At 40.9% G+C, this 24,980-nt stretch overlaps 2 protein-coding genes and 1 pseudogene across 2 annotated transcripts; all 3 read right to left on the bottom strand.

Annotated features, from left to right (window-relative positions):
* Positions 1-5,340: 5,340 nt before the first annotated feature.
* Positions 5,341-6,006, bottom strand: LOC129061478 (zinc finger protein 177-like). Its single transcript, XM_054562148.1, has one exon. The coding sequence runs from the start codon at positions 6,004-6,006 to the stop codon at positions 5,341-5,343; it is 666 nt and encodes a 221-aa protein (XP_054418123.1).
* Positions 6,007-6,685: 679 nt separating this feature from the next.
* LOC129061477 (zinc finger protein 177-like) lies at positions 6,686-8,895 on the bottom strand. Its single transcript, XM_054562147.1, has 5 exons — positions 8,858-8,895; positions 8,105-8,231; positions 7,585-7,677; positions 7,009-7,091; positions 6,686-6,700 (listed from the first exon to the last, which is right to left on the bottom strand). Exons 1-5 carry the CDS (start codon positions 8,888-8,890, stop codon positions 6,686-6,688), a joined length of 351 nt encoding a protein of 116 aa, XP_054418122.1. The 5' UTR covers positions 8,891-8,895.
* Positions 8,896-21,711: 12,816 nt separating this feature from the next.
* Positions 21,712-24,012, bottom strand: LOC129061476 (stress-70 protein, mitochondrial-like; annotated as a pseudogene).
* Between the last annotated feature and the right edge of the window lie 968 nt (positions 24,013-24,980).

Raw genomic sequence — 24,980 nt, 5'->3', positions numbered from 1 at the left:
CAGCCACAAGCCAAGGAGCACCAAAGCCTGCCCACACCCGCCAGAAGTTGGAAGAAAGGTGTGGGGCACATTCTCCCCCCGAGCCATCAGTGCGAGCCAACCCTGTCGGCACCCCACTTTCAAACTACTTGCCTCCTAAATTGTGAGAGAATATTCTGTGGTTAAACTAAAACAAGAAACTTACCAAATTGTTTTTGAATGTGGCTGTGCCATTTTACATGTCCACCAGCAATGAATGAAGGGGTCTGTTTTTCCACACCTCCACCAACACTTGGGATTAAGAAACAGCTTCTAATGGGAGACTACATTTGAGCCTTGAGTAACACGTAATCAGTAGGAACGGACTGGAGAATGGATTTGGGCAGGAAGCAGAGAGGACAGGAGAATAGGCAGTAGAGGAAGAAAGAACCACCTATATATAAACATGGAGATACGCAATAGTAAGACGTTTCAGGAGAATATTTGGCACTTATGCCTAAGCTACTAGAAATAAGCCCAGATATGTAGGTGGAAGACAGACTATTGAGTGTCTAACCTGACATATTAAGGGTTTTAAAAGCAACTGAACACCAGGGCCATGCCATAATCATAGGTATAATATAGAAAATTTAGGATTGGTATGAGCGTGAGAAACTGAAGGCAGAAGGGGCAGTTAGGAAGCCATTGAAGTATTCCATGGGAGAGATGATGGGAACTTGCCCAGCCAGTGGCAATAAGAGAGCGAGATTTTGCAAGAGAGATGTATCAGTTTCTTATTGCTGCTGTAACAAATGGCCATTAGCCTAGTGACTTAAAATGACACAAATTTATTACCTTACAACTTTGGAAGTGAGAAATCTAACGTATCAGCACGGCTGCTTTCCTTCTGGAGGCTCTCGAGGAGAATCTGTTTTTTTGCCTTTTCCAAATTCTAGAGATTTCCTGCATTCATTAGCTTGCGGTGCCTTCCTCCATTTTCAAACTCAACAGTATAACATCTTCCAGTCTCTCTCAAGCCCTCCTGATTTCCTCATATAAGGACCCTTGTAATTATACTGAGGCCACCCAGATAACTCAGGATAACCTCTCTGTCTGAAGATCCTTAATCACATCTGCAAAGTGCCCTTTGCCACCTGAGGTAACGTATTAACACGTTCTAGGGGTTAGTACATGGAAATCTTTGGGAAGGTCTTAGTCAACCTATGAGAAGAGATGTGTGCGATATAGAATTTGCCAACAATTGATCCATAAGTCTTGAGCTGATTTTTACTGAGTATGACCATCTCATGATACTGGCTCATATAAAGATGAGGCTGCACTAGGCAGGTGTGCTTTGGTGGCAAGTGACCGACAAGAGAATCTGCCGGTTCACGTGAACCTAGGTGAGCAGAGGCTCAGCTGTATACAGGCATCACTGAACACACAGGCTGAAACACTGGGAGGATTTCCTTTCAGACGTTCAGCTTTATATTCTTGGACTGGTTACCTGTCCTTGAGAAGAGACATGAAAAACAGCCGCTCTCACCACTCACGTCTGGTAGCTTCACTAACAGAAAGTAGATTTAAGCTCCTATGTGTTAAAATAATTGTCGAAAAAGATTCTAATTGGCATCGGCATACCTTCTTTCCATGCTGGCCAGGAGACAGTGTGACTGGCAGTCCCTTCAGAACCACGTTTATTAATTCTACTTATCAGACCTAGTTTTACTAACTCTTCACTATGTGTCAGCCATTATTTGAGGCTCAGCTACCACAGGATTCCGAGGATCAGGGGTATGGGAAAAAGCAGGCTGTTATATTAAAAATGGTGGTCTTCATCAACCTCATTGAGAAAGTTACACTTGTGAAGATGGTGTGTGTTGTAGGTGAGTGTGTATCTGGGGAAAGAGTGGCCCGGGCAGAGGGTAATGTTACTGCGAAGACCCTGAGGTGGGAGGTTTCCTGGTGGCAATGTGGCTGGAGCAGAGCCAGTGAGGGGGGTTATAGTAGCTAAGAGGGGGGAGGGGTATCAGGCGTCATCATGTGAGGTTTTCTCTGCCACCGAAGGAGTCCTGCTCTCCTTTCCTCTGAGTGGACTGGGGAGTGGCTGAAGGGGTTTGAGCAGGCACACGACAGGATCTGACTTGGGATTTCAAAAACTTATTATGGCCGCTGGACAGGGCAAGGATTGCATGGTGTGAGGCAGCCTGCTTGGAGCTGACTTACGCTATCCAGGTGTGATATAGGGAACTCCCAGGGTGGGGATGGTAGTGTAAGAGTTGAGGAGGGGTCAGTTGGGCTGTATCTTGAAGGTAGAGGCAGGAGGATTTGTTGTCACTCAGGATATTTGTGTAGCCGAAAAGAGAGAAGCCAAGAACGCCTCCAGGGTTTGGGGCGTGAAAACTGGAAGGGCGGACTTGCCTCCACTGAGACAGGAGGGATGTGAGTGGAGCAAATTTGGAAGGACAGAGAACATTAGACTGTTCCCTTTGAAATGTACAAATTGAGATATTCCAAACTGATAAATATTATAAGGTTTCACTAAGGTTCCACTTACACTATTTATTAGATAACTGAAACAGTCAAACTCATTAATAGAAAAGTTAACCTAGATTCCCAGGGAATGGGCGGAAAGGAGAATGGGGAGTCAGTGTTTGGTGGGTACAGATTTTCATTTGCAGAAGATTAAAAATATCTGGAGATGGATGGTCATGATCATTGCAGAACAGTGGAAATGTACTTGATGCCGCAGAACAGTGCACTTAAAACTAGTTTAAATGGTAAATTTTAGGTTATATATATTTTACTTCAATAAAAAATATGGAGATGTTTGACATCCCAGTGGAATCTACTGTTTGTGATACGGTCTGACCTGGAGGCAATAACTGGAGGGTCACAGACATACCGAACAGTATAGCCAGGAATCACCGAAGGAGCAAGCGTGAATATGAAGAAGGACCATGAGCCACGGAGAGGAGTCACCTGTAAAGAGCCTGCCTGGGCAGGAGGGACCAGTGATGTAGGAGGAAACTAGGAGAGCTGGTGTTCTGAAATCTAAGTGGTGAAAGTTTCTCAGTGAAGATACCAGCAATTCTTCTCAAGAAAGGGTGTGACCTCTTGTGAGGTGCACGTCCTTCTAGACAGAGCCAGAGCCGTGCACTGCAAATACCACGGCCGTCTGGCCAGCGGAGGCTTAGATTCTGTTGGAGCCCCAGGGGCCTCCACTTCTCATTTACACTTGAACTTTCCAATCTGCTGCCCACCGCCTATCCATAGGGGCAACGCTTCTTGCTGACTCTGCGCTTATCCCACCGCTGGACCAGCACTGAAGTGGATTTATCCATTTTAGCATTTTGAATGTTGGCTCTCTTTCTCTAGAGAAGTAAATATATTTTTTGGTGAAGTATTTGAGGGTAAGTTGCGTGGACCCTGGGAAAAAGATACCTATTAAGAAGGGCCCCTGTTTCCTTAACTGGGCTTAAATTAAAAAATAAACAAACAAACAAAAAAAGAGAACCTAGCAGTCATTTCTAAACAGGGTCTCTGATACAAACTGCACTCAGTGGAGAAGCCTGCATTGAAATGCCTTCCTGCGCTGTGTTCCTGCCATCTAGCCAGTCCTTATAAAGGGGTTCCTGGAATCCTGTTTCAACCAATGGGACTGAGGCTTCCCTGTCCAGTGGAGGTGTGTAGTCATACCCCCATCAACATCTTCACCAACCAATCAGGACAATACTTTACACCAATCAAACTGCTAGGATTTGGCGTTGTCATTTGCATGAGGATGGACCATTCACAGACCAGAGGCAGGGACTTCTGTCTATATAAGTCAGCTCCCCTCTGCCTCTGAGAGTCTACTTTCCCATTCCACTGAAGGCAAGGCTGCATTTCTCTGGCTGGAGCTGACATACAGAAAATATCTCACTGGAGCAGAGCAGAGCAGAGTAGAGCAGAGCAGAGCAGAGCAGCACAAAAACTGAGTGAGGCAGACCAGTGTGGAGCCAGAGCAGGTGGGTCAGAGCAGAGCAGAGCAGAGCTGCTGAGCCAAAGAGGAGTCTCACTCCAGGGCATCTTTGCAGCTGTGTTGTTGTGCTGTTTTGTAACTGAACTATATCACTATTAAGCTGTCGCACAGTTGTGTTGTATCACAATTCAGCACTGAATAAAGTTTCTTTCTTCACTGTACCCCGTATTGGGGATTGCTGTTGATGTAATTGGTGCCAACGACCATTGGCTGATCAGGATATAAGATTTGTAATGATATAGATTTAAGAAACAGAGTAAGCTTCATCCATCAGATAAGTCTATTATACCCGACAGTGACAGAATGCACAGTGTTTTCAACCATACTTCAAGGATTCATAAAACCTGGCCACATGTGAGATCCATCAGTTGAGACTGAAATCTGTTGTAACAGAATCTTCCTACAAGAGTGTTAGACCAGTTTGACGTTTATTTATTTATTTTTTCATGTTACATGCAGTCTAGAGATAAGCAACCCAGGGTGGGTGCAGCCAAATGATACTGTCTGTCCCTGTTGTGTAATCAGTAGTCTAGGAATGTCATCCTTTGGGTTTATTTTTTAAGGAAGCAGAAGAGGTAAGATAAAGGAAAAATGGTAAAGAGAAAAAGCCAGATGAGATGCTCCCATTTCTTTAAAAGCCACAAGAAGTGACCTCTCACTATTTCTTACGGGACAGGACTGTGGGCTTGTGGGTACTCATTGCTGCAAGGAAAGCTCGGAGACGAGTCCTTAACAAACTCTCCACGCTGCCAACTTGCGAACACAATTGTAATTTTGTTCCTTTAAGGAAGAAATGGCAGTGACTTAAAGTGACTTACTTTACTTTAAGTCACTGCTGTCACAGATTGCAACAGATTTTTGGGACAGCAACTTGTCATATCTGACACGTTAGGCCGCAAAGCAAATCTCCAACGATTTTCTGTCTGAATTTATGCCATTTGGAATCTATTATCATGAAGACCATATATTCAGGGCACACTGAAATTAAATTAGAAATCTATAAAAGACAACTAAAATATGCAGAATCCCAACATTAAAAAACACATTTCTAAATAACCTATAGGTCCAAGACACTTTGATGAGAAATGGACACTATTTAGTACTAAGTTACAATGAAAACATTATCTATCAAAACTTCTGTGATGTAAATCAAGGGAAATTTAGAGTGCTACATTACATTTAATACTCATCAACTGATGAGTTGCTGAACTTTAAGGATGAAACACTCACCAGTAAAGACAATCACAGAACATGTATAAGGTTGGTCCCAGTCTAAGTCTTTCAACATTGATGACCATAAGGTTTCTCTCCAGTGTGAGTTCTAAAATGAGGAGTGAGGTGTGAAAGACCACTTAAGGCTAGCTTGTAGCTGTTTCGTTCATAATGCTGTGCCCTGTATGTATTCGCTTGTGCATTATAAGGTTAGTGCTGGTGCTGAATGCTTTTTCACAATGGACACATTTATAGGGTTTTTCCCCTGTGTGAGTCCTCACATGGACCCGCAGGCAAGAGGAATTCCTAAAGGCCTTCCCACAGTCTTTACATTCATAGGTTTTCTCTCCAGTGTGCGTCCTCTTGTGCACAATGAGGTAAGAGCCTGTGCTGAAGGATTTTCCACACTGGTTACACTCATACGGCTTCTCTCCAGTGTGAGAGCGTCGATGTTTCTTAAGGGATGACTGATCAATAAAGGCTTTCCCACAGTCACTGCATTCATAGGGCTTCTCTCCAGTGTGGGTTCTCATGTGTTTTTGAAGGGATGAGGGCACGGTGAAAGCCTTGCCACACTCCTTACAGTCATAGGGCTTCTCTCCAGTGTGTGTTCTTCTGTGCACATTAAGATGAGAGCTCTGGCTGAAGAATTTTCCGCAATGATTACACTTGTAAGGTTTCTCTCCAGTGTGTGATCTCACATGTTTCTTAAGGGAAGAGCGAAAAATGAAGATTTTTCCACAGTCACTACATTCATAAGGTTTCTCTCCAGTGTGAGGTCTCACACGTTTCCGAAGGGACAAGGGGCCCATGAAAACCTTCCCCTGATCGTTATGTTCTGAGCTTTCCTCCACAGTACACAGTTTTTCATGCTCACTAAGGGAAGATCTTTCTCCGCCGTCACTGCAGTCACAGAGTTTCTCTCCAATAGGCTTTTGCACACGTACCGAAAAGGAGGACCGTAAACTGAAGGATGTAAGACACTGATCGCACTTAAAAGATTTCTCTCCTGTGAGAGTCCTCAAGTGCTCCCTAAGGGACGACTCCTGATTGAAAGCTTTGCCACAATCATTAAAGTAAAAAACTTTCTCTTCGGTGTGAGTACTAACAGGACTCTTAAGTATTAAGGGATGGCCAAAGTCCTTCCCATATTCTTTATATTTGTAGCATTTCTCTCCCTTGCAATACCTTGTGCCAATAAGGTGGCTGTTCTTTCTGAAAAATTTTCCACAGTGATCAAATTCCAAGGGTTTCTCACCGGGGTGAGTGGTTGCCTGTTGAATAAGGAATGAGAGGTGATCTAAGGCTTTTTTACTTTCATTACACTTATGAGAATTCTTTTCCATGTGAATTTTGTCATGTATCGGAAGTACATTATTATGACTGACACTTTTACCAGTTTTAGAGCATATGTACAATTTTTGCCCCATTGATTCTTTGAAGATGAAGGAGTTGATTGCTTCCCAAGGTTCTATTGTATTCATTTCTATATCAGAGGGCATCATCCTAAATATAGAGGTCTTGTAATCGTGAGGAATAAATGAATAACGTATCAAATACTTAATAACAAAAATAGCATTTAAGTAAATGTTTATTCTTTGGTATTCTCTGTGAAGTTGCTTACTGTAAGGCAGCAAGTGTTGAGGTAGGATTGCAGACTTCTCAAATTTTGTAAGATCACAGCTCTCTGGTGAGTGACTGTCACTTGCCTCAACTGTCTCCCCTTGTGTGGGTGCTGCTGCTGTTTTAATTTACTGAAATTCACAGACTTCTCCTGCTATAAAAACCCAGAAATTATCCCTAGTGAATCTTACCATTTTTATGCCATTGGAAATCTTTTCCCCGGGAACATTCTGCACAGGAATTGCATGTTTTGATTTAAGTTGAGTGGCTGAGTCTGAAACTGCAGGAGGAAACTTTTTATAACTACTGAGAGAAAAAGCAAAGATGAAAGAAACAAGAAGGCAGGCACCCTACAGATAGGTTTTCAAATAATAACATTAAGTACAGAAAGAAAAATGTGGAAGAGTAATGCCCAATGACCCGAGTAATTATTTTAGAAGGTTGTTCCTATGACAGGCACAAGCAATGGAAATGGGAGGTATTTTACTTACAATCGATTCTGGAGGCTTGAACAATAAGAGAGGGTATTATTTGGAAAGCAAAGTAGGGTGAACTGAACAAAACATATTCAAGGAAATGCAAACTTGAAAGATGAATTAAAAGTCTTTCTCTGAGACCAAATCAAAAATGAATGTATGGAGAGATGGCCAAAGGCAAGTTCACCTAACGGCCTCAGCCACCTCCTCCCACACCGACAGTCCCCAGTGTGCCACCCCTCACCAGCTGCGGTGGCTCCACACAGTGAGTCCTTTCTGCCCGGGGCTCACCTGAGCAGGCACCTTGGAGAATTCTTCTCTCATCCGTCATCGGCTCTTCCTGCTTCACCTCAGTGACCAGACGGTGTTCGCAGAGATGATACCCTGCCCATGGGGAAACACGTGTGATTGGGGGGCACTGTGAAGGAGGCAAGAAATCTTTCACAAACCTGCCTCTAACACCCTGGCCTGAGGTAGATAGGCAAGTGCAACTTTAGGAGCAGCAATAGATCAGACCAGAGATCTTTCACAGGTCCCCAAAACACACACCCACATTCCATGTCCCGCATGGGACTGACACTTGAGATCCAAGCCCAAGATCAGATATACAATGCAAATTACCTAAATCTTTTACCGACAGAAAAAATGAAATCGGTGCATCTCCACGGGAAGCCACGAGACTGCCCCACAAGGGTGGGGCCCATCCATCTCGTGTTCACCACATATTGTTATTTTTTTCAGAGATCCTGGAACACAGTTTGTGACAAACTATGTGCTGTGTGAACAAATGAAGAAATGAGGGCAACCTTACCCACGGAGGTCACGTTCCTCAAGTTCTCCATCATCACATCTCTATAGAGGATTTTCTGAGCAAGGTCTAGCAGTGCCCACTCCTCCTGGGAGAAGTCCACTGCCACTTCCTCAAAGGTCACCAAGTCCTAAAACATCACACACATTCTGGCTCAGCCAGGGACCATCTCGAGCCCTGAAGCAGGAGAATGGTGGGTGAGGCTGCCGGCACTGGGGAAGGAGACTCGGGGCGCAGGACGCTCAGCCATGCTTGGAGGCCTCTGGCTGTGGCCCCGAGGCCCCGTTCTTGGGACTCTCCCCTTTCACTCTCACTCCCCGGACCATCTCGTTCAGGCTCACGGTTGGAGCAGCTTTCCTAATACACAGCTGACCTGACCTTTCCACACCTGGGTCTGAGCACCGTTCCAGTCTTAATTCAACACCCAGTACAGATTGAGTGTACAATGGGATGAGAAAGCATATTTGGAAAATGAAAAAATGATTTTTCCTAGTGAAAAATCTCTTCCCTTCATAGCACTCTGAAGAAGACGGCACTAATACTCAACCTGGAGGACTGTCTGGAAAAAAACTTAACAAACGTTATAGTAATAGAAGGCTTTCCTAAAGCATTCTCTCTCCCATTCTAGGACACCCAGAGAACTGGTGAAGCCTGAGGTTAGCCCAGTAGGGCTGTGAAGCTGTGGGTCTAGGGCAAGAGATGTGTCCTTTGGGAGGAACAATGCCTTTTTTGGAAAGAGAATGATTTCCAACATACCTGTGACCAAGTTTTCAGCAATCCTGCATCCATTCTTCCCCCTCTGTGTCTCCCTGCTGCCCAGGCAGAGTTCTGAGCAAGCAGAGCTAAAAAAAAAAAAGGGAGCCATAAAAGTCTCATCTTGACAGGTGTTCAACACCCACAGGCCTGCAAGCTCCCTAATACAGTTTCAGCATAACCGCATACGCTTGCACATCCACGTGCAAACAACAGTTCACTCAACGTTTTATCTCCCTATCCAAGAACAATAAAAAATTGGGAATAGAAGCTGTATGCACTTCTTCTTCTTCTTATTTTTAAACTTTTTCCTAAATTGAACCACAGGAAATGCCTAGAGTCGGTAACAACTCAAGAGCAGTGAACCCTTGAAGTTTTCTAGTGCCAAAATGCTTCTAAATGCCATCTGCCTGGGAAAGGAACTGGGACTCATTTGGGAAATAGCTGAGTCCCATGTAGAACAGGAAACAGTCAAGATGATCTTGGAACATCTTACACCAGAAAGCAAGGCGCTTTGATGGGATTGTGTCAAAAAGACACAGGAGATGACTTAAAATGGCTCCCTCTGGCTTTGGATGGAACAGTTTAATAAAGAATAATGCCTGCAGTCAATTGAAATATATCAAATGTAAAACAAAATCATGAGTTCGTAATGACACTAAACACACACACACACAAACCTCAATGATTACTACTGAAGGTGGCCAGGACAGCAAGTCATTATCCTGAAAATTCGTAAAAGGAAAAGAATCAAGCATGTTTCGCTCCTCCTTTAAAAGAGTATTTTATCATTAGCAAAAATTGTGATATGGAAAAGTTTCCCTTTATAGAAGAACCATAGAAGCTTTATTAGCAGCTTCATTTATTGTGAAGAAAATGCTAGAATTAGAAAGTCATCATTCTGCAACCACTAATGAATAAATGGGTCTTGGAGACAATAATCGATGGTTACTAAAATATTAGGTGAAAAGTGAATAGGGATGTTTATTTCCAACTTTTAAAAATTTTTTATTGATTGATTTTTTGGGGGGAGAAACATCTATGTGTTGTTCCACTTATTTATGCATTCATTGGTTGATTCTTGTATGGGCCCTGACAGGAGATTGAACCTGCAACCTTGGCGTATAGGGATGACACTCTAATCAACTGAGCTACCCTGGCCAGGGCTATTTTCAACTTTTGAATTTGAAAAAATTTCAAACTCAAAAAAAAGTTGTAAGAATTGGGAGAATATAATCAATTTCCACATATTCTTCACATAGACTGTTCACCAACTGTTAAAGTTCTGTTGCTTCATTTTTCTTTCTTCTCTTTATAGGGGATATTGAGGGGACTCCACTTGAGAGGAAACTGCAGATGTCATGACCCTCTTCTACTACATCCTTGAGAATATCATAGGAACTTGAGCATTCTCTCACATGACCACAAGAATGGAGATCAGGAACACTTAACCATGAGTTTAATATTATCATCCACGATTCAGCGCATATGCAGAATTTCATGAACTGGCCCAATAATGTAACTTTATAGCAATCACTTTTTAAATTTCCCATTTAGCGGATGTTCTCAAACTATGTTTCTTTAGTCTTTAATTTGAGCCAGGCCCTCAGCCTTTATTCATCTTTGAAGATTTGAAAGTACAGGCCAAATTATTTTACAGACTGTACCTTAGTTTCAGCTTAGCTGATGTTTTCTTGGATTAGATTTGGTGAGTACATTTTTGGGTGAAGTTTTAGATAACTGATGTGTGTCCTCCTCAGCGCATCACTTCAGTAGGCATTGATGATGGCTTGTCTCATTATTGTTGAACTTTGATCATTTGTTTAAAGTGGTATGTAACAGGACTTTTTTTTGTTGTTACACTTTTTTTAATTTTTATTTTTTTATTTGTAACAGGATTTTTCATTAAGTTGCCCTTTTTTTCCTTTTGTAATTAAGAAGGAATCCTATTAGTGAGGAGATAATTTAAGCCTCTATAAATAAGCTGAAGAACTTTATAAATGATCAAGCTGACACCAGAATCAGCTGATAATACCTTAACATCAGAAAAGAGGCATCTGGATATCATATGAGTTCTGACATGATGCGATGAGAAACACACCAGCTATTTTTTAAAAATCTGACAAATCCTTTAATCTAACTAACTGCTTAGAGAGGAATGGGAAGAGGAGGGACTTGGACATGTTAGATGACACATACGGATACAATTAGCCAGCCCAATTTGGGGTAGAAAGAGGATGGGAGAACTGTTACTAAGACACATAACTATCCACTGCAGCGTGTGTACCCTCAATCTTGAGTCCAACAACACCAACTGTAGGAACACATTTTGAGACATTTGGAGTGAACTTAATACAGACAGGGTATTATGTGATATTGGTAAAGAGAAAAGCAGCCCCTGACATCCAATTATGTCTGGGTGTTCTGTTCAATATAAACAATTTTACAACAGTGACAGCAGATATGGCCCCTGTGTGACAATGAAATATTAAGGAAAAAACAAGGCCACTCTGTAATAGTGTCTGAATACGGGCAAAACATAAACATCCAGGCCTCAAAAAGGACCAAACACCTGCCCTCCTTTTCTGGGTAATATAAATGACTGCTGCTTGTTTATCAACACCACCTTTAATCTCAGTCTAGTTTTCTTCCCTTCTAGGTAAACTTTACTGAGATACCCAATCATACAATTACCCTTCCTTCCTGACATCCAACCCAGAACCCTCCCCCAAAACAACCTAACACAGGCCCAAATCCTTTCCTTCTTTCCTCACATGCACTTACTGAGATGCCCCACAATTCACCACGGTATATATTCTGCCTGTTGCAATGAGTAATAAACCCAACTTGTTTAACTATAAGTGTGTCCCTGGTGGTCTTTGGCTAAAGGACACTGACAATATCAAGAAACATTGTTAATTTGGATTACAAATTACAGTGTGTGATTACAGTACTGTGATAATGCTAGAAACTTCCGTTAAAAGTTTATTTTTATTAAAGGGTTGTCTCCTGTGTCTTTTACTCTCTAACAGTTCTCCTTCCTCTTTCAGCACCAAACTGAGTTACGCTGGTTGTATCCTTGTGATATCCTCTTCTTTAGAGGTACAACTCAAATTATGAATGAAGTGATATGATGTCAGATACTTGTTTTCACATGCTCCAGGAAAATACAACTCAATTACAGTAGTCGGCAAGGGAAAGAGCAGATGTATTGGGAATGACAAGATACTGGTCATCACTGAAGCTGGATGTTAAGTACAGAGAGGTTTTGTCATAGTGCCCTCTACTCCTGAGTATGTTTGAAAATCCATAATTGTAAGTTTTAATGAAAGAAAACCTTCCATACAGAAGAAGAGGGCAATGAAATGTACTGTCTAGGCCTTGACATTAGATATAGCAGAAAAAGAAAATCTTAGGTTTCAATCCAAATTCACATTATTCATGTAGTCCAAAAAATCTCAAGAGAATAATTTCATTTACAGAGGTTTGTAGGTGGCATTGCCCTCAGGCAATTAGTATGAACAAATGGACCCATCTCTGGAAGATTTAACTTCAAACCAGGCCTCAAAGAATTCCCATATATAAAGTTTTAAGTAACTTAGGAGTTTACAGTTAATAAAGCTATTCAAAACAAATACACAATGTACATGAATAAGAAGCAGCTGAAACACAGGCAGCAGGAAAAAGAAAAAACACTTCAGATACTAGACTTTCTAGACATGTAATATAAGAAACTATACTTAACATGCTTAAAGAAACTAAGAATAACTTGGATGAATATAGAATAAGACATGATAAAAATGGTCAGGCGATTTTGAAAAACAAGCAAGATCGTTAGAAATAAAAAATATACTTGTTAAAGTTAGAAACTCAACGTAAGGATTAACCACCAGAATAGAATTTGTTAGCACCATTTGATAGGAAACTAGGTAAGATTTCCTAGAATTAGTAAAGGACACTAACCTTTGGATCCAAAGCTGAATGAAGAAAAAAAAATCCACACCTAGATTCATTATAGTTTTTTCTTCCTTGGTGTTTAATTTTTTCCCCCACAATTTTAAAAGCAGCCAGGGAATAATTACGAGTCACCTAAAAATGAAAAGCAGGTTGGTGGCTCACTTCTCAAGAGCAACAACGATGTCAGAAGAAAGCAGAACAACACCCTCAGTGTGCTGAGAAAAAAATAACCATCAACCCCAAGTTCTAAATCCAGTTCAGGTTTACAAGTGAACTTATGAAATGAAACCTGAATCTAATCAAGCTTCTAGACTAACTATTATTAGTAGGAAATACAGAGATTAACGAGTTAAACAATACAAAGCAGCAGCAATCAGCCCAATCCAAAATGTAGAGCATTTTAAGGACAATGTCTTGATATCTCCAATAAGTAAATGGATTTTTAAAAAAAAGGACATAAAACAGAAACCCAAGAGAGATATATTGAAAAAAAAATGTGGGGACCCTGTTAGGATCCTGATTTGAATAAACCAAGTGTAAAAAGATATAAAAAATATTCTGAAGACAAGTAGCCCCTAAAAACTCACTGCTCAGATACCTTAAAGAAAAAACAAAACAAAATGTAAGAAAAATCTGAATTGTTTAAATTTCCCTAGAGAAAACACCTGGCTCAAAAGTTTTAAAAGTCAGTTCTGCTATTCAAAAAGAAAATTCCAATCTGATTCAAAATATTCCAGGGAAGATTTTGTCCCAGTATGCCAACCTCCAGTCAGGGGTGGGACAACAAATTGATGTTTCTCTCCCTCTTCCTCTCCCTCTCCCTAAAATCTATTTAAAAAGATGAAGGTATTTGGAAGGTTTTATTTAATTTAGGCTTCATGCAAAACATGAGAATGTGCATGATCCAAAACTTTGTGTTTGCCTTTTGGGTATTCTATTATACTACCATGACAGAAGCAAACAAACCAGTTTGACTTATCAAAGAGATTACCTTGATTAAGACTATATAGGGGATGGAAAGTTTTTTGAGACTGGTATAATACTGATATCAAACAAAACACAGGCATTATAAGAAAACAAAATGATAGGTAAATCTCTTTAATAAACATGGATACCAATAAATACAGGTTGGGGCAAAAGTAGGTTTACAATTGTAAGTACAAGAAACACAGTTTATTCTTGTATTATTACATATTAATTATTGTATTATTTTCTATTCAAACTGTAAACCTACTTTTGCCTCACCCTGTATTCTAGGGAAAATCAGTCCAAGCCAAATACTCAGAAATAAGAAAGATAATAAATGCAAGAAAGGCATATTAGAATATCAACATAGTTTCTTTCATTAATAGATCAAAGCAAAAAACTGTATGATCACCTCAGTGACAGAATAAAAATGTTTGATAAAACCAAACATTGCATCATGACAAAAATAATCTTAGCTCTATATAAGACAACTCAAAAAATGGGCAAAAGTTTTGAATATTTTCCTTAAGAAAATACAAATGACCATCAAACAAATGAAAAGAAGTTTATAATTAGCCGCCAGAGAAACACAAATCAAAACCACAGTGAGATAGCACTTCATACCCATTTTGATGGTTATAATAAAAAAGAGAAAAAACAAGTGCTGATGAAGATATGGAGATATCAGAACTCATATTTTCCTCATGGGAATGTATAATGGTGCTGTTACCTTAAGACAGTCTGCACTTCATCACAAGGTCAAATATGGATCTGTCATATGAGCGAGCAATTCCATGCCTAGGTATATATGTCCAAGAAAAATGAAAACATAAGTCCACACAAAAACTTGTACAGAATGTTCACAGAAGCCATTATTTATAGCAGCCACAAATTGGAAATAACCCAAGTGTCCATCTAATAATGACCGGATAAATAAAATGTATCTATGCAATGGACTATATTTGGCCATAAAAAGGCATTATGTACTGACACATGGTGCAATGTAGATGAACCTTGAAAACCTTATGCTAAATGAATGAAGCCAGTCACAAACATATTGTAGGACTGTATTTATATGAAACGTTCAGATGCACAAATCTATAAAGACGAAAAAATAGTGGTTGCCTAGGTCTGGGGGGTAGAGAGTAATGAATGGGGAGTGACTGCTAATGGGGTTTCTTTTGAGAGTAACAAAAATGTTCTAAAATTAGATTGTGATGGCTGCGCAACGCTGGGAACATACTAAAATCCACTGAATTATATATTTTAAATTCATACAGTATGTGTGAATTATATCTCGATAAACCTATTATAAAAATAATCTTAGTAAACCAGGAACTGAAGGGAATGCCTTTAATCTGAAATTATATTCAAAATGTAGAGCCAGCACCTAATTTATTAGTTGCAAAGCCAAGGCCTTTAGTTTGAAACATGGAAAAAGACAATGGTAGCTCTTGCCTGTAGTTGTAACCAGTGAAGCAAATTGGGAAGAGGAGGAGAGACAAGGGTGAGGAGACGTAATAGTTTCTAAGACTGTAGAGAAAGAATAAACCTGTCATTATTCATGAATGATATGACTGTATGTAAACACTCAAAAGACTCTAAGGATAAACTATTTGAAAATTAAGAGGTCTGTAGCTTGCTGGATACGAAATATGCATTCTAAAGGCTTGAAACAGAACAAGTCTAATGGAGGTGGATAGTTGGCAGTATCTCGAAATAACATCACGCAGAACCCAACAACTTCACTTCTGAAAACCGACTTGAGTCTAGAAATAGGAAAGAACAAGCTCAAGCCCACTCAGATGGGAACTCAGTCTTCCCATGAGTAAGAGACTAGGGTGCACCCACATAACCGAGAACTCAAATCCAGAAAAAGAGGGAGAGGAGGGCAAAACCTCGGTGAACTGTTGAGTATTTCAAGATAATCTCCTTAACGGAGGAAGAAGAGGTAGAGAAGAGGCACCTTCTTAGGGAATAATAAAATCTGATTTGAGGAGGGCTTTTCAAGAGGAAAGAGAACGAAAAAAAAAAAGGGCCAGCGTTCTGTTCACATCTCTGCATCTGCCTCTAGCCAGAGACCCATGCCAAGGGGTGGCCGCCCCAAACCCCGCGGCAACGCGAGGAGGAGCCACAGCGAGATTGGCTCGGCTCGGAGGGAGCCGTCTGGCTCTGGGAGGAGACAAAGGCCCTGGGCACTTCGGGTGCTGCGGCTCCGCGGCCGCCGGCGCTGGGAACCGCGCTCTTGACGCCTCCCTACTCCCTAGGGTCCGGCCCTGCCGACCCACGGACAGCCCCCGGGGCTTCAGCCTGGCTGGATGCCACGGCCAGCGTTTAACCAAAGCCCAAGTCAGATGCAGACATCACGGGTCCCTGGCGCGCAGTCCGGCTTCTGCTCTGAGGGTGTGAGGGGCGGGGTCAGGGCTGGGAGGCGGAGCCAGGTCTCCGGAGCTCACAGTTGGTGGAGACATTCAGGGAAACTTAATTCATTTTAGGGAAGAAATAGAGAAATAACAATGGTTACCTGAAAGGGTTGTAATGAAGATTAAGTGAGTTGATCCACGGAAAGCATTTAGGGCATTTCATGGCATTTGGTTAAGTGTAAAATAACGATGAAGCTCTCACTGGCCCTTCTGAGTCATGACTGTTAGAAAGTTTCCATTAATTTTTACTAACAAACCTGTTTGTCTTATTATTGATCTTATTTAACAAATGTGAAACGAGTCTTAAGGAAGGCTAAGGCCCATGTTTTAATTGGATTGTTTTCCTTCCTGGTGTGGAGTTGTGGTTTTTTTTTTTTTTTTAATATATTTTGGAGATCAAATCCTTGTCTGACATAAACAAATCTACAAACTAAGTGCTGGCGAGGTTGTGGAGTAAAGGGAACCCTGGTCCACTGTTGGTGGGAATGAAGCCTGGTGCAGTCACTGTGGAAAACAGTATGCGATTTGCTCAAAAAATTAAAAATGGAAGTGCCTTTTGATTCGGCAATTTCATTGCTGGGATTATAGCCTAAGGATCCTGAAACTCCAATTCAAAAGAACCTGTACACTCCCATGTTCATAGCAGCCTTATTTACCATAGCCAAGTGCTGGAAACAGCCTAAGTGCCCATCAGTAGATGAGTGGATCAAAAAACTGTGGTACATTTACACAATGGAATACTATGCAGCAGAAAGAGAGGAGGAGCTCCTAACCTTCATGACAGCATGGATGGAACTAGAGAGCATTATGGTAAGTGAAATAAGCCAGGCGGTGAAAGACAAATACCATGTGATCTCACCTATAAGTGGAACCTAATCAACAAAACAACCAAGTGAGCAAAATATAACCAGAGACATGGAAATAAAGAACTGACAGTAACCAGAGGGCAGAGGGAGGGGCATAACAGGGGAAAGAAGGGGAAGAGCCGTCAGGGAATAGGTATAAAGCACCCATGGACAAAGGCCAATGGTGTGGGGGAGGACTGGATGTGCGAAGTGGGGGTCGGTAGGGCAGAGGGAGAGTAATAGGGGAAAAATGGGGACAACTTAATTGAACACTTTTAAAAAAGGCTAAGGCAAGTGCATGGGACACGTATCTCGAAAGCAACAGCAGTGGGACCCACACTCTGGCAGTTGGCTCCAGAGTATGAGCCCTTAATGCCTAGGCTTTACTTGGGCAAGGAGTGAGTCCAGAGGCTTTGCTTCTCTGAAGCATACGGGGACCCTGAAATCTTCCCAGTCAACTGTATAGACGACTGAAGAGACTAATAATGAAAAAAAAAGGGGGGGAATCAATCTATTATAATTACTATTGCTGTGTAACAAATCACCCCAAACATAGTGATATATAACAGTGGTTCTCAGAATGTGGTTGCCAGGCTGCCCAGGGACCCAAGACACTTTCAGGGGTTTTGTGAGGTCAAAACTACTTTTATACTAGTTCTAAGTTATTTATCTTTTCACCATGTCAGTATTTATACTGATGATACAAGCGGTGGTGGGTAAAAGTCCTGGAGCCTTAGAAACCAAGGCAGTGGCAGCAAGTTGCACAAATAGTCATAGTATTCTCCACTGCCACACACTGCCTATAAAGAATCCAGTTTTCCTTAAAAATGTCCTTGTGGGAGAAGAAAAACTTGACAAGCTTGTATCTGTGACCATGACTGTGGTGGCTTCTCAACATTTACAAACCTTTCTGACACAATCAGTATTAGTGAATGTTATTTGTTTGATGTTGTGTAGTAAGATAGGTCATTTGAAATATATGCATCATGCAGTGAACTCTTCTATATGAACACACAATGGCACAAAATTGTGTATGTATAAAATACCCAAAGTGCAAAATAAGGGACTCTTAATAAAATAGAAAGTTCACTGACAAAATTTCATATTCCACTATGCGACTAACTTTTAAGCCACTACTATTTGAGTTTTGGTGAAGTATCAAAGATATCCAAATTTATCTGAAAATACTTTGCTGTCTTCCAATTTTGTATTTCAACAAAACCAGATTTCCAATATATACTTCAACAAAAACTTATGGCAAATAATTGAACGCAGAAATGAGTATGAGAATCCAGCTGCCATCTATTAGATATTTACAAAATCTCTTCATAAACCTGCCACTCATATAGTAAAGAAAAATTGGTGGCCAAGCTGTTGAGGTACTACTCATGGGTAGCCAGGAAAAGGTGTACCATGTCCCCTCAGAGGTGGTGGCAAATTGCAGGTCAGAGGCTGTTGAAATAGACACTGAACAGGTTAGTCAAACCTGTAAGAGCAAAATGTTACTGATTGTTGATTGAAGTCAGTCATTTTAATAATGGATATTGGGTATGGGGGCCATAGTGTATGGAACCACAGTATTAAGGTTATACTACTCCACCATGAGGTGCCTTTTGTTTTTTCCAGGTTTAAGAAGAGGCAAAATTGGGCTGTCAAAGGAGAAGCAGTGAGGAATAATCTCCCTTTATTAATTAGGTTTTGCATAAGAAGTTTTAACTCTTAAGGGCTGTTTCAGATTACATTGGGCCATAGTAACCATTTTAAACTGGGGAGGAGGGGTGGTCCATGGGGTCATATCTTATTAAGCCAATTATAAGTGCTAAAGACTAATTTTAATTTGGCATTATGTTAGAGTATCTATGTCCAATACGGTATATTTTAGGGCAATGGGTATTATGACTATGGGAAATTTAGGCAAGGTGCTAAAGAAAAAAAAATTTAATGCCACTTGTTAAAGATAGTAAGGCAGAATTTATTCAGGACCATTGATATAGGTAGAGGAACCAATACAATGGCATTTCGCAGTGTCGGGGAGACTGGTCTCAACTGCAAGTATAGTATGGGCAAGTGGGAAGTTAAAGCCAAGGAGCAGGGTGGGGGTTAAAGGATGGAAAATTACTACGAAAAGGAAACATCAAGAGTAAGGGGGATTCTGGTTAAACTGACCCAACAGGATTGTTGCTGAAGACAGATCAGGGTGATAGAAATCGCTTGAAGGATGGTAAAGAATGGGGGACTAGATTAGATATAAAAAGTGATCAGATATGGAGGATGGTGAACTATTATTTAATTGACTTAGGGTTCTTGCTATGACTGGATTTTATAAGACTACACAGATGGACCTAGAAGGCTCAGGAGATGATTAAAGGTTGGTCAAGAAGGCAATTTTTGTCGCTTCTGACATGTTTTTGGTTGTTATTATGGAAAATTGTTATTTTTCATAAATGTTATTTATATTAGGTGAATTACAAATATTTAAAATTTTATCTTAATTTCTAATAGGTTAAATAATCATAGATATAACACCCATAATTGGGTGCTCAATTTTAAAGAGTGTAAAAGGAGATCTGTCAGAAATTTGAGAACTGCTAGTGTAGAACCACTACCATTTTGTTATCTTCACAGATCCGTCCAGGAACTTGGAAACAGTGGGAATGAATGGCTTGTCTCCGCTCTACAATGACCAGGGTCTCCACTGGAAAGACTTAGTTCAAGGTGACTCCAAAGGCAAGGGCTGAAATCACCTGGAGAATCATTCACTTATGTATCTGCTGCTTTCCTTGAAAAATCTAGAATATTGAGACGCTGGTGACTGTTGAGAGAAGCATTTCCATGCAGGCATTTCATGTTACAGCATAGCTGCTGGTTTCCATGGGGGAAGTGTACTCAAAGAGAATATCCTCAGGGAGAGCGCGCCAAGATAACCAGGAGGGAACTACGCAGCCCAGCTTAGGGAATCCCAAGGCAGTACTATGGAGAAACAGTCAAAAGTTTGCAAAGCTTTTCGGGCCATGTTTTAAAACCACCAGTCTGCCCTTTGGCCACACCTTATCTACACAGCTCCCACATGTACAGTCACTGTTTCCTAAAACCATGCCACAATCTCATGTCTGTAGTACCAGACCTTCAGCTTCTATGTCCAGGATCTTGACATCTAACTTTGACCCAACCTAGAAGAGATACTCTGGGTTTGTTTTTTTGAGTATATTACTCTTGGGAGATTCATGAGTTAAAGAGAAATGTTATCTGCTTTCCAAACACCCAACATAAAACTGTGAGATGAGGATAATCAGGATAGACATTTGTATTAAAAAAGCAATGTGGTGGGAGGGACAGGAGGTTCAAAGCAGCCAACGATCCATAACAATTCTGACATTCAGGCAGGAACATTTCGCCTGTTCTACCACCTTATCCTTGCTTTGGCTTAGAAAATATCTCACCTCCTCACTCCCACAAATTGGGGCTTCAAAGGTTCCTATTAAGAGCAGTTTTAGGTTCACAGTGAAACTGAGTAAAAGGTAGAGATTTCACATATACTCCTGCCCTCAAACATGCATAACCTTGCCCACTATGAACGTCTCTCACAAGAGTGGTAAATTTGCTAAAGCTGACTCATCATAATCACTGAGTCCATAACTTATATCAGAATTTACCCTTGGTGCTACACATTCTCTGTTTTGGACAAATATCTAACAACATGCATCACCATTATAGTATCAAACAGGGTATTTTCACTGCTCTAAAAGTCCTTTGTGTTCTGCCTCTTCATCCTTCCTAACCCTTGCCCCAACCCCTGGCAACCACTTATCTCCCATTTTTCCTTTTCCAGGATGTCATATAGTTGGAATTGTACAGGATGTAAACTATCCACATTGGCTTTTTGATTAGTAATATGCATTTAAATTCCTCCATGTCTCTTCATGGCCTGATGGCTCACACCTTTTAACTGCTGGGAAATATTCCATTGTCTGGATGTGCCAGTTTATTTAACCATTAATTTACTAAAGTGCATCTTTTCTTGTTTTTTTTTTCACAACTTATTTTTTAAAATCCAGAACGGATCAAAAAGAACAAAGATGCAAGTGCCAGACAAGGGCCAGAAGGTAGCTAGAAAAATATGCCTTAAGAAAATTAGAAAGCCTTATTACTTTGTTTTAAAAGCTCTACCTAACAGAAATAGCTTAGTTTGCTATAGGCCTAGCTTCCCCTCCTCTACCTCTGAATGTGGCACAGCCAGCTTGCCTTCCAAGACCTCAGTTGAAGGCTCCCATGTACACACAGGTTGGTAGAGCAGTCCTCAGCTAACTAGAAGTATCTCATTCCCAGTCTGTGGCTATCTTCATTGTCGTGTGCGAACGGTTTCATCTCTTGATAATATGGCTACTTAAGCACAAAACAATGTTGTGTCTTTATAATGAACCATAAATCATTTTTTCCCCTTCTACATGCAGCTGAAAAATGATAGGCTACGGACAAACACATTGTAAACTTTGTACTGTTGGAATTACCACTAATTAAATGATCGTTAACGAACAGTCACTAAATTTAGGTATTAAGAATACTGCAGAAACACGGTAAAAGAATTAAGTTTGCCATTTCTCCTCAGGAAGTCACTTCACTTCCAAGCATCATGTTGTCCTTTTTGCTCCAAAGTTTAGTACTATTACTATTTCATCTCCTTTTTATCTTCCTTTTGTTCCCTCATGTCAGAACTTCCAGAGCCTTCTCAGTAAGATGCCATCTTTTTGTATGCCATTTCAAAGAGCTTCAATAATGCTTGCTGAAGGAAGGATGGTGCCTACCTTATGTTTTCTCCAATTTCATTATCTTTTTGAGCCAGGAGCTTCCTCACTTTAGAAACCTATTCTTTTAGCTTGTTGCACACATCAGCAGGTGACGGGTCCCTGAATTCTCCCATCTTGCTTTCTGTCATGAATGATTCCTTCACCCATATGAACTGCTTCAGCTCATTCCTTCTTTCCCCTGCCTTACTCAGCATACCTCTCTGTTTTTTAGCCATATTTTTAATGTCATCTTTGCTTAACCCACCAGAATACTGGATCACAATCTGCTGCTCACGTTCTGTACCCTTATATTTGGCAGAAACGTGTATAATCCAACCAGCATCAATGTCAAATGTAAACTTCAATTCCCCATGGAAACCAGCAGCTATGCTGTAACATGGAATGCCTGCAAGGAAGTTCTCAACAGTCGCCAGCTTCTCAATCTTCTAGACTTTTCAAGGAAGGCAGCAGATATAAGTGAATGATTCTCTAGGTGATTTCAGCCCTTGCCTTTGCAGTCATCTTCAACTGTCTAAGTCTTTCCAGTGGAGGCCCTGGTCATTGTAGACTCAGTGAGGGACTGGGGAATTCCAAAGTAAACTGTCCAAGAAGTTTATTTAATCTCCAGTCACTTCTTTCTCACCCTGACACACTTTAATTTCCACTTGAGTCTGACCATCAGCAGTTGCAGGAGACACCTGGAGTTTTTGGTTGGCATAGCGGTGTAATGAGTTTGGTCAAGATGCCTCTCAGTCTCTCAATACCCAGACAAAAGGGAGTGACATCCAGGGACAGTACATTTGTGACATCGCTGGCCAACACGCCTCCCTGAATGGCTGCTCCAATGGCCACAATCTCTTCAGGAATGAGATTTACTTGGAACTCTGCCAAAGAGACCCTGCACAGTCTGCCAAACCTTGGGTATTTTAGTTAGACTGTCAAGAAGCCTCACTTCTCCTATGTCACTCTACCTGATTTTTACATCTTGCATGGCTTTTTGGCATGGGACAATGGTCCTACTGATTCACTCAATGACAATCTCCTCAAACTAAGCCCATGTCAGCTTCATATTCAAATGTGTGGGTCCAGAAGCATCCACTCTAAGATATGGCAAGTTAATGTCAGTCTACACGGATGAGAGTTCACACTTAGCCTTCTCAGCAGCTTCCTGAACCCTTGGGTTATCTTTGGTCAGATCAACTCCTGTCTATTGAACTCCTTCACACTGTGTTGTAGCAAGTCCTGGTCAAAGTCTTCACCACTTAAAAAAGTGTCTCCATTGGTGGACATACCTCAAACACTCCTTTCTAAATTTCCAGGATAGAAATATCAAGTTCCACATCCTAAATTATATACGGCAATGACTTTGTCTTCCCATTTGTCTGGACCATAGGCCACAGCAGCAGCTGTGGGATCATTAATCACCCAAAGCACATTTAGCACAGCTATGTGGCCAGCATCCTGAGTGGCCTGAGACTCACTGAAATTAGCTGGAACTATTATCACAGCTTTCTTTTTTTTTGCTGTATGCCCCAAGTAATTTCCTGCAGTCCATCAACACAAATGCACCAGTCTGACTTGGATAATAGTTTTCCATGAGCTTCAACCCAGGCAATGTTGTTGAAGCATGGACCATTTTAAAGGAATCATTTTTAATGTCTTTCTGGATATTAGGGTCATTGTATCACTGGCCAGTGATACACCTGGTGACAGAGAATGTGTTGTTTGGGTTGATGACAGTCTGTCACTTGTGTGACATACCAGCAAGTTGTTCATCATCTGTTGTAAAGGACGCAGCAGAAGAGTGGCTCTGGCACCTTTGGCATTCTCCAGCACCCTTGCTTACTTACCCTCTGTAACTGCTACACAGGGGTTGGTAGTACCCTAGTCAAACCAGCAACTACCCTCTTGATTCCTTCTGATGCATAGTCCTGCTTTGAAGCACTTATAAAAGCCTCATGACTAAGGCCATTCCAGCCATCCTGGTGGCAGATGACCGTGGGGCTCCAGGAGGGCGTAGCACCAATGAGATGGGCTGCTGTGGTTTGGATGACACTTACCTTGGTGGCTAGATAGTGGGAGTATGAGGCAGCAAACAAGTGTGTGGACAGCAGGGAGCTGCCTGAAGGGCATCTTGATTGCTTCCACACTTTGGCAATTATGAATAAATCTACTATAAACATCCATGCACAAAAAAAAACCACCCAAAAATACACACGTGCAGGTTTTTGTGTAGATGTTTTCAATTTTCTGGGGCAAATAACAAGGAGCATGAGTATGTTGTTTCGCAGGAAACTGCCAGCGTTGCTGCACAATTCTGTATTCCCACCAGCAATGAGATTTCCTGTTGCTCCATTTCCATCAGCATTTGGTGCTGTCAGTGTTCCAGATTTTGGACATTCCCTCAGATATGCAGTGTCTTTTCACTGTTACTTTCACTTGTATTTTAAAAGGTATTACTACAATCAACGTCATCTAGGTTTTCTTTTATGGCATCTTCTAGGAGTTTTATAATTGTATGTTTTACACCTAGGTCTATAACACAATTTGAGTTAATTTTTATGAAGAATGTAAGGTCTATGTCTAAATTCATTCTTTTTTATGTGGATATCCAATTGTTCCAGCACCATGTCTTGAGAAGAGTTATCTTTACTCCATTCTATTGCCTTTTGCTCCTTTGTCAAAGATCAGTTGGTTATATTTATGTTGACATCTTATTAAGCTCTCTATTCTGTCCCACCAACCTATTTATCTCCTCCTTTACCAGTGTTGTACTGTCTCTATTAATGTAGCTTAATAGTAAGTCTTAAAAGTCAGGCAGTGTCAGTCCCTCAATATTGTGTTAGCTATTCTTAGTCTTTTTCCTCTCCATATAATGTTAGAATTCATTTGTTGATACACATAAAATGAACTGCTGGGATTTTGATTGGATTGAATGCATAGGTCAAGCCGGGAAGAACTCACATCTTGACAATATCAAGTCTTTCAATCCATGAACATGGATTATCTCTGCAATTATTCAGTTCCTGATTTCACTCATCAGAGTTTTCCCCTCATAGATCTTGCATGTATTTTTCTATGCTAATGTAAATGGTATTGTTTTTAATTTCAAACTCTACCTGTTCATTGCTGGTAATAAGAAAACAGTTGA

The sequence above is a fragment of the Pteronotus mesoamericanus genome, unplaced genomic scaffold, assembly GCF_021234165.1.
Source record: "Pteronotus mesoamericanus isolate MK-2021 breed Mesoamerican mustached bat unplaced genomic scaffold, CSHL_Meso_final scaffold_636, whole genome shotgun sequence".
Classification (NCBI taxonomy): domain Eukaryota; kingdom Metazoa; phylum Chordata; class Mammalia; order Chiroptera; family Mormoopidae; genus Pteronotus; species Pteronotus mesoamericanus.
Note: the sequence above shows the minus strand (reverse complement) of the source record. Positions and strands in the feature narration are given on the sequence as shown.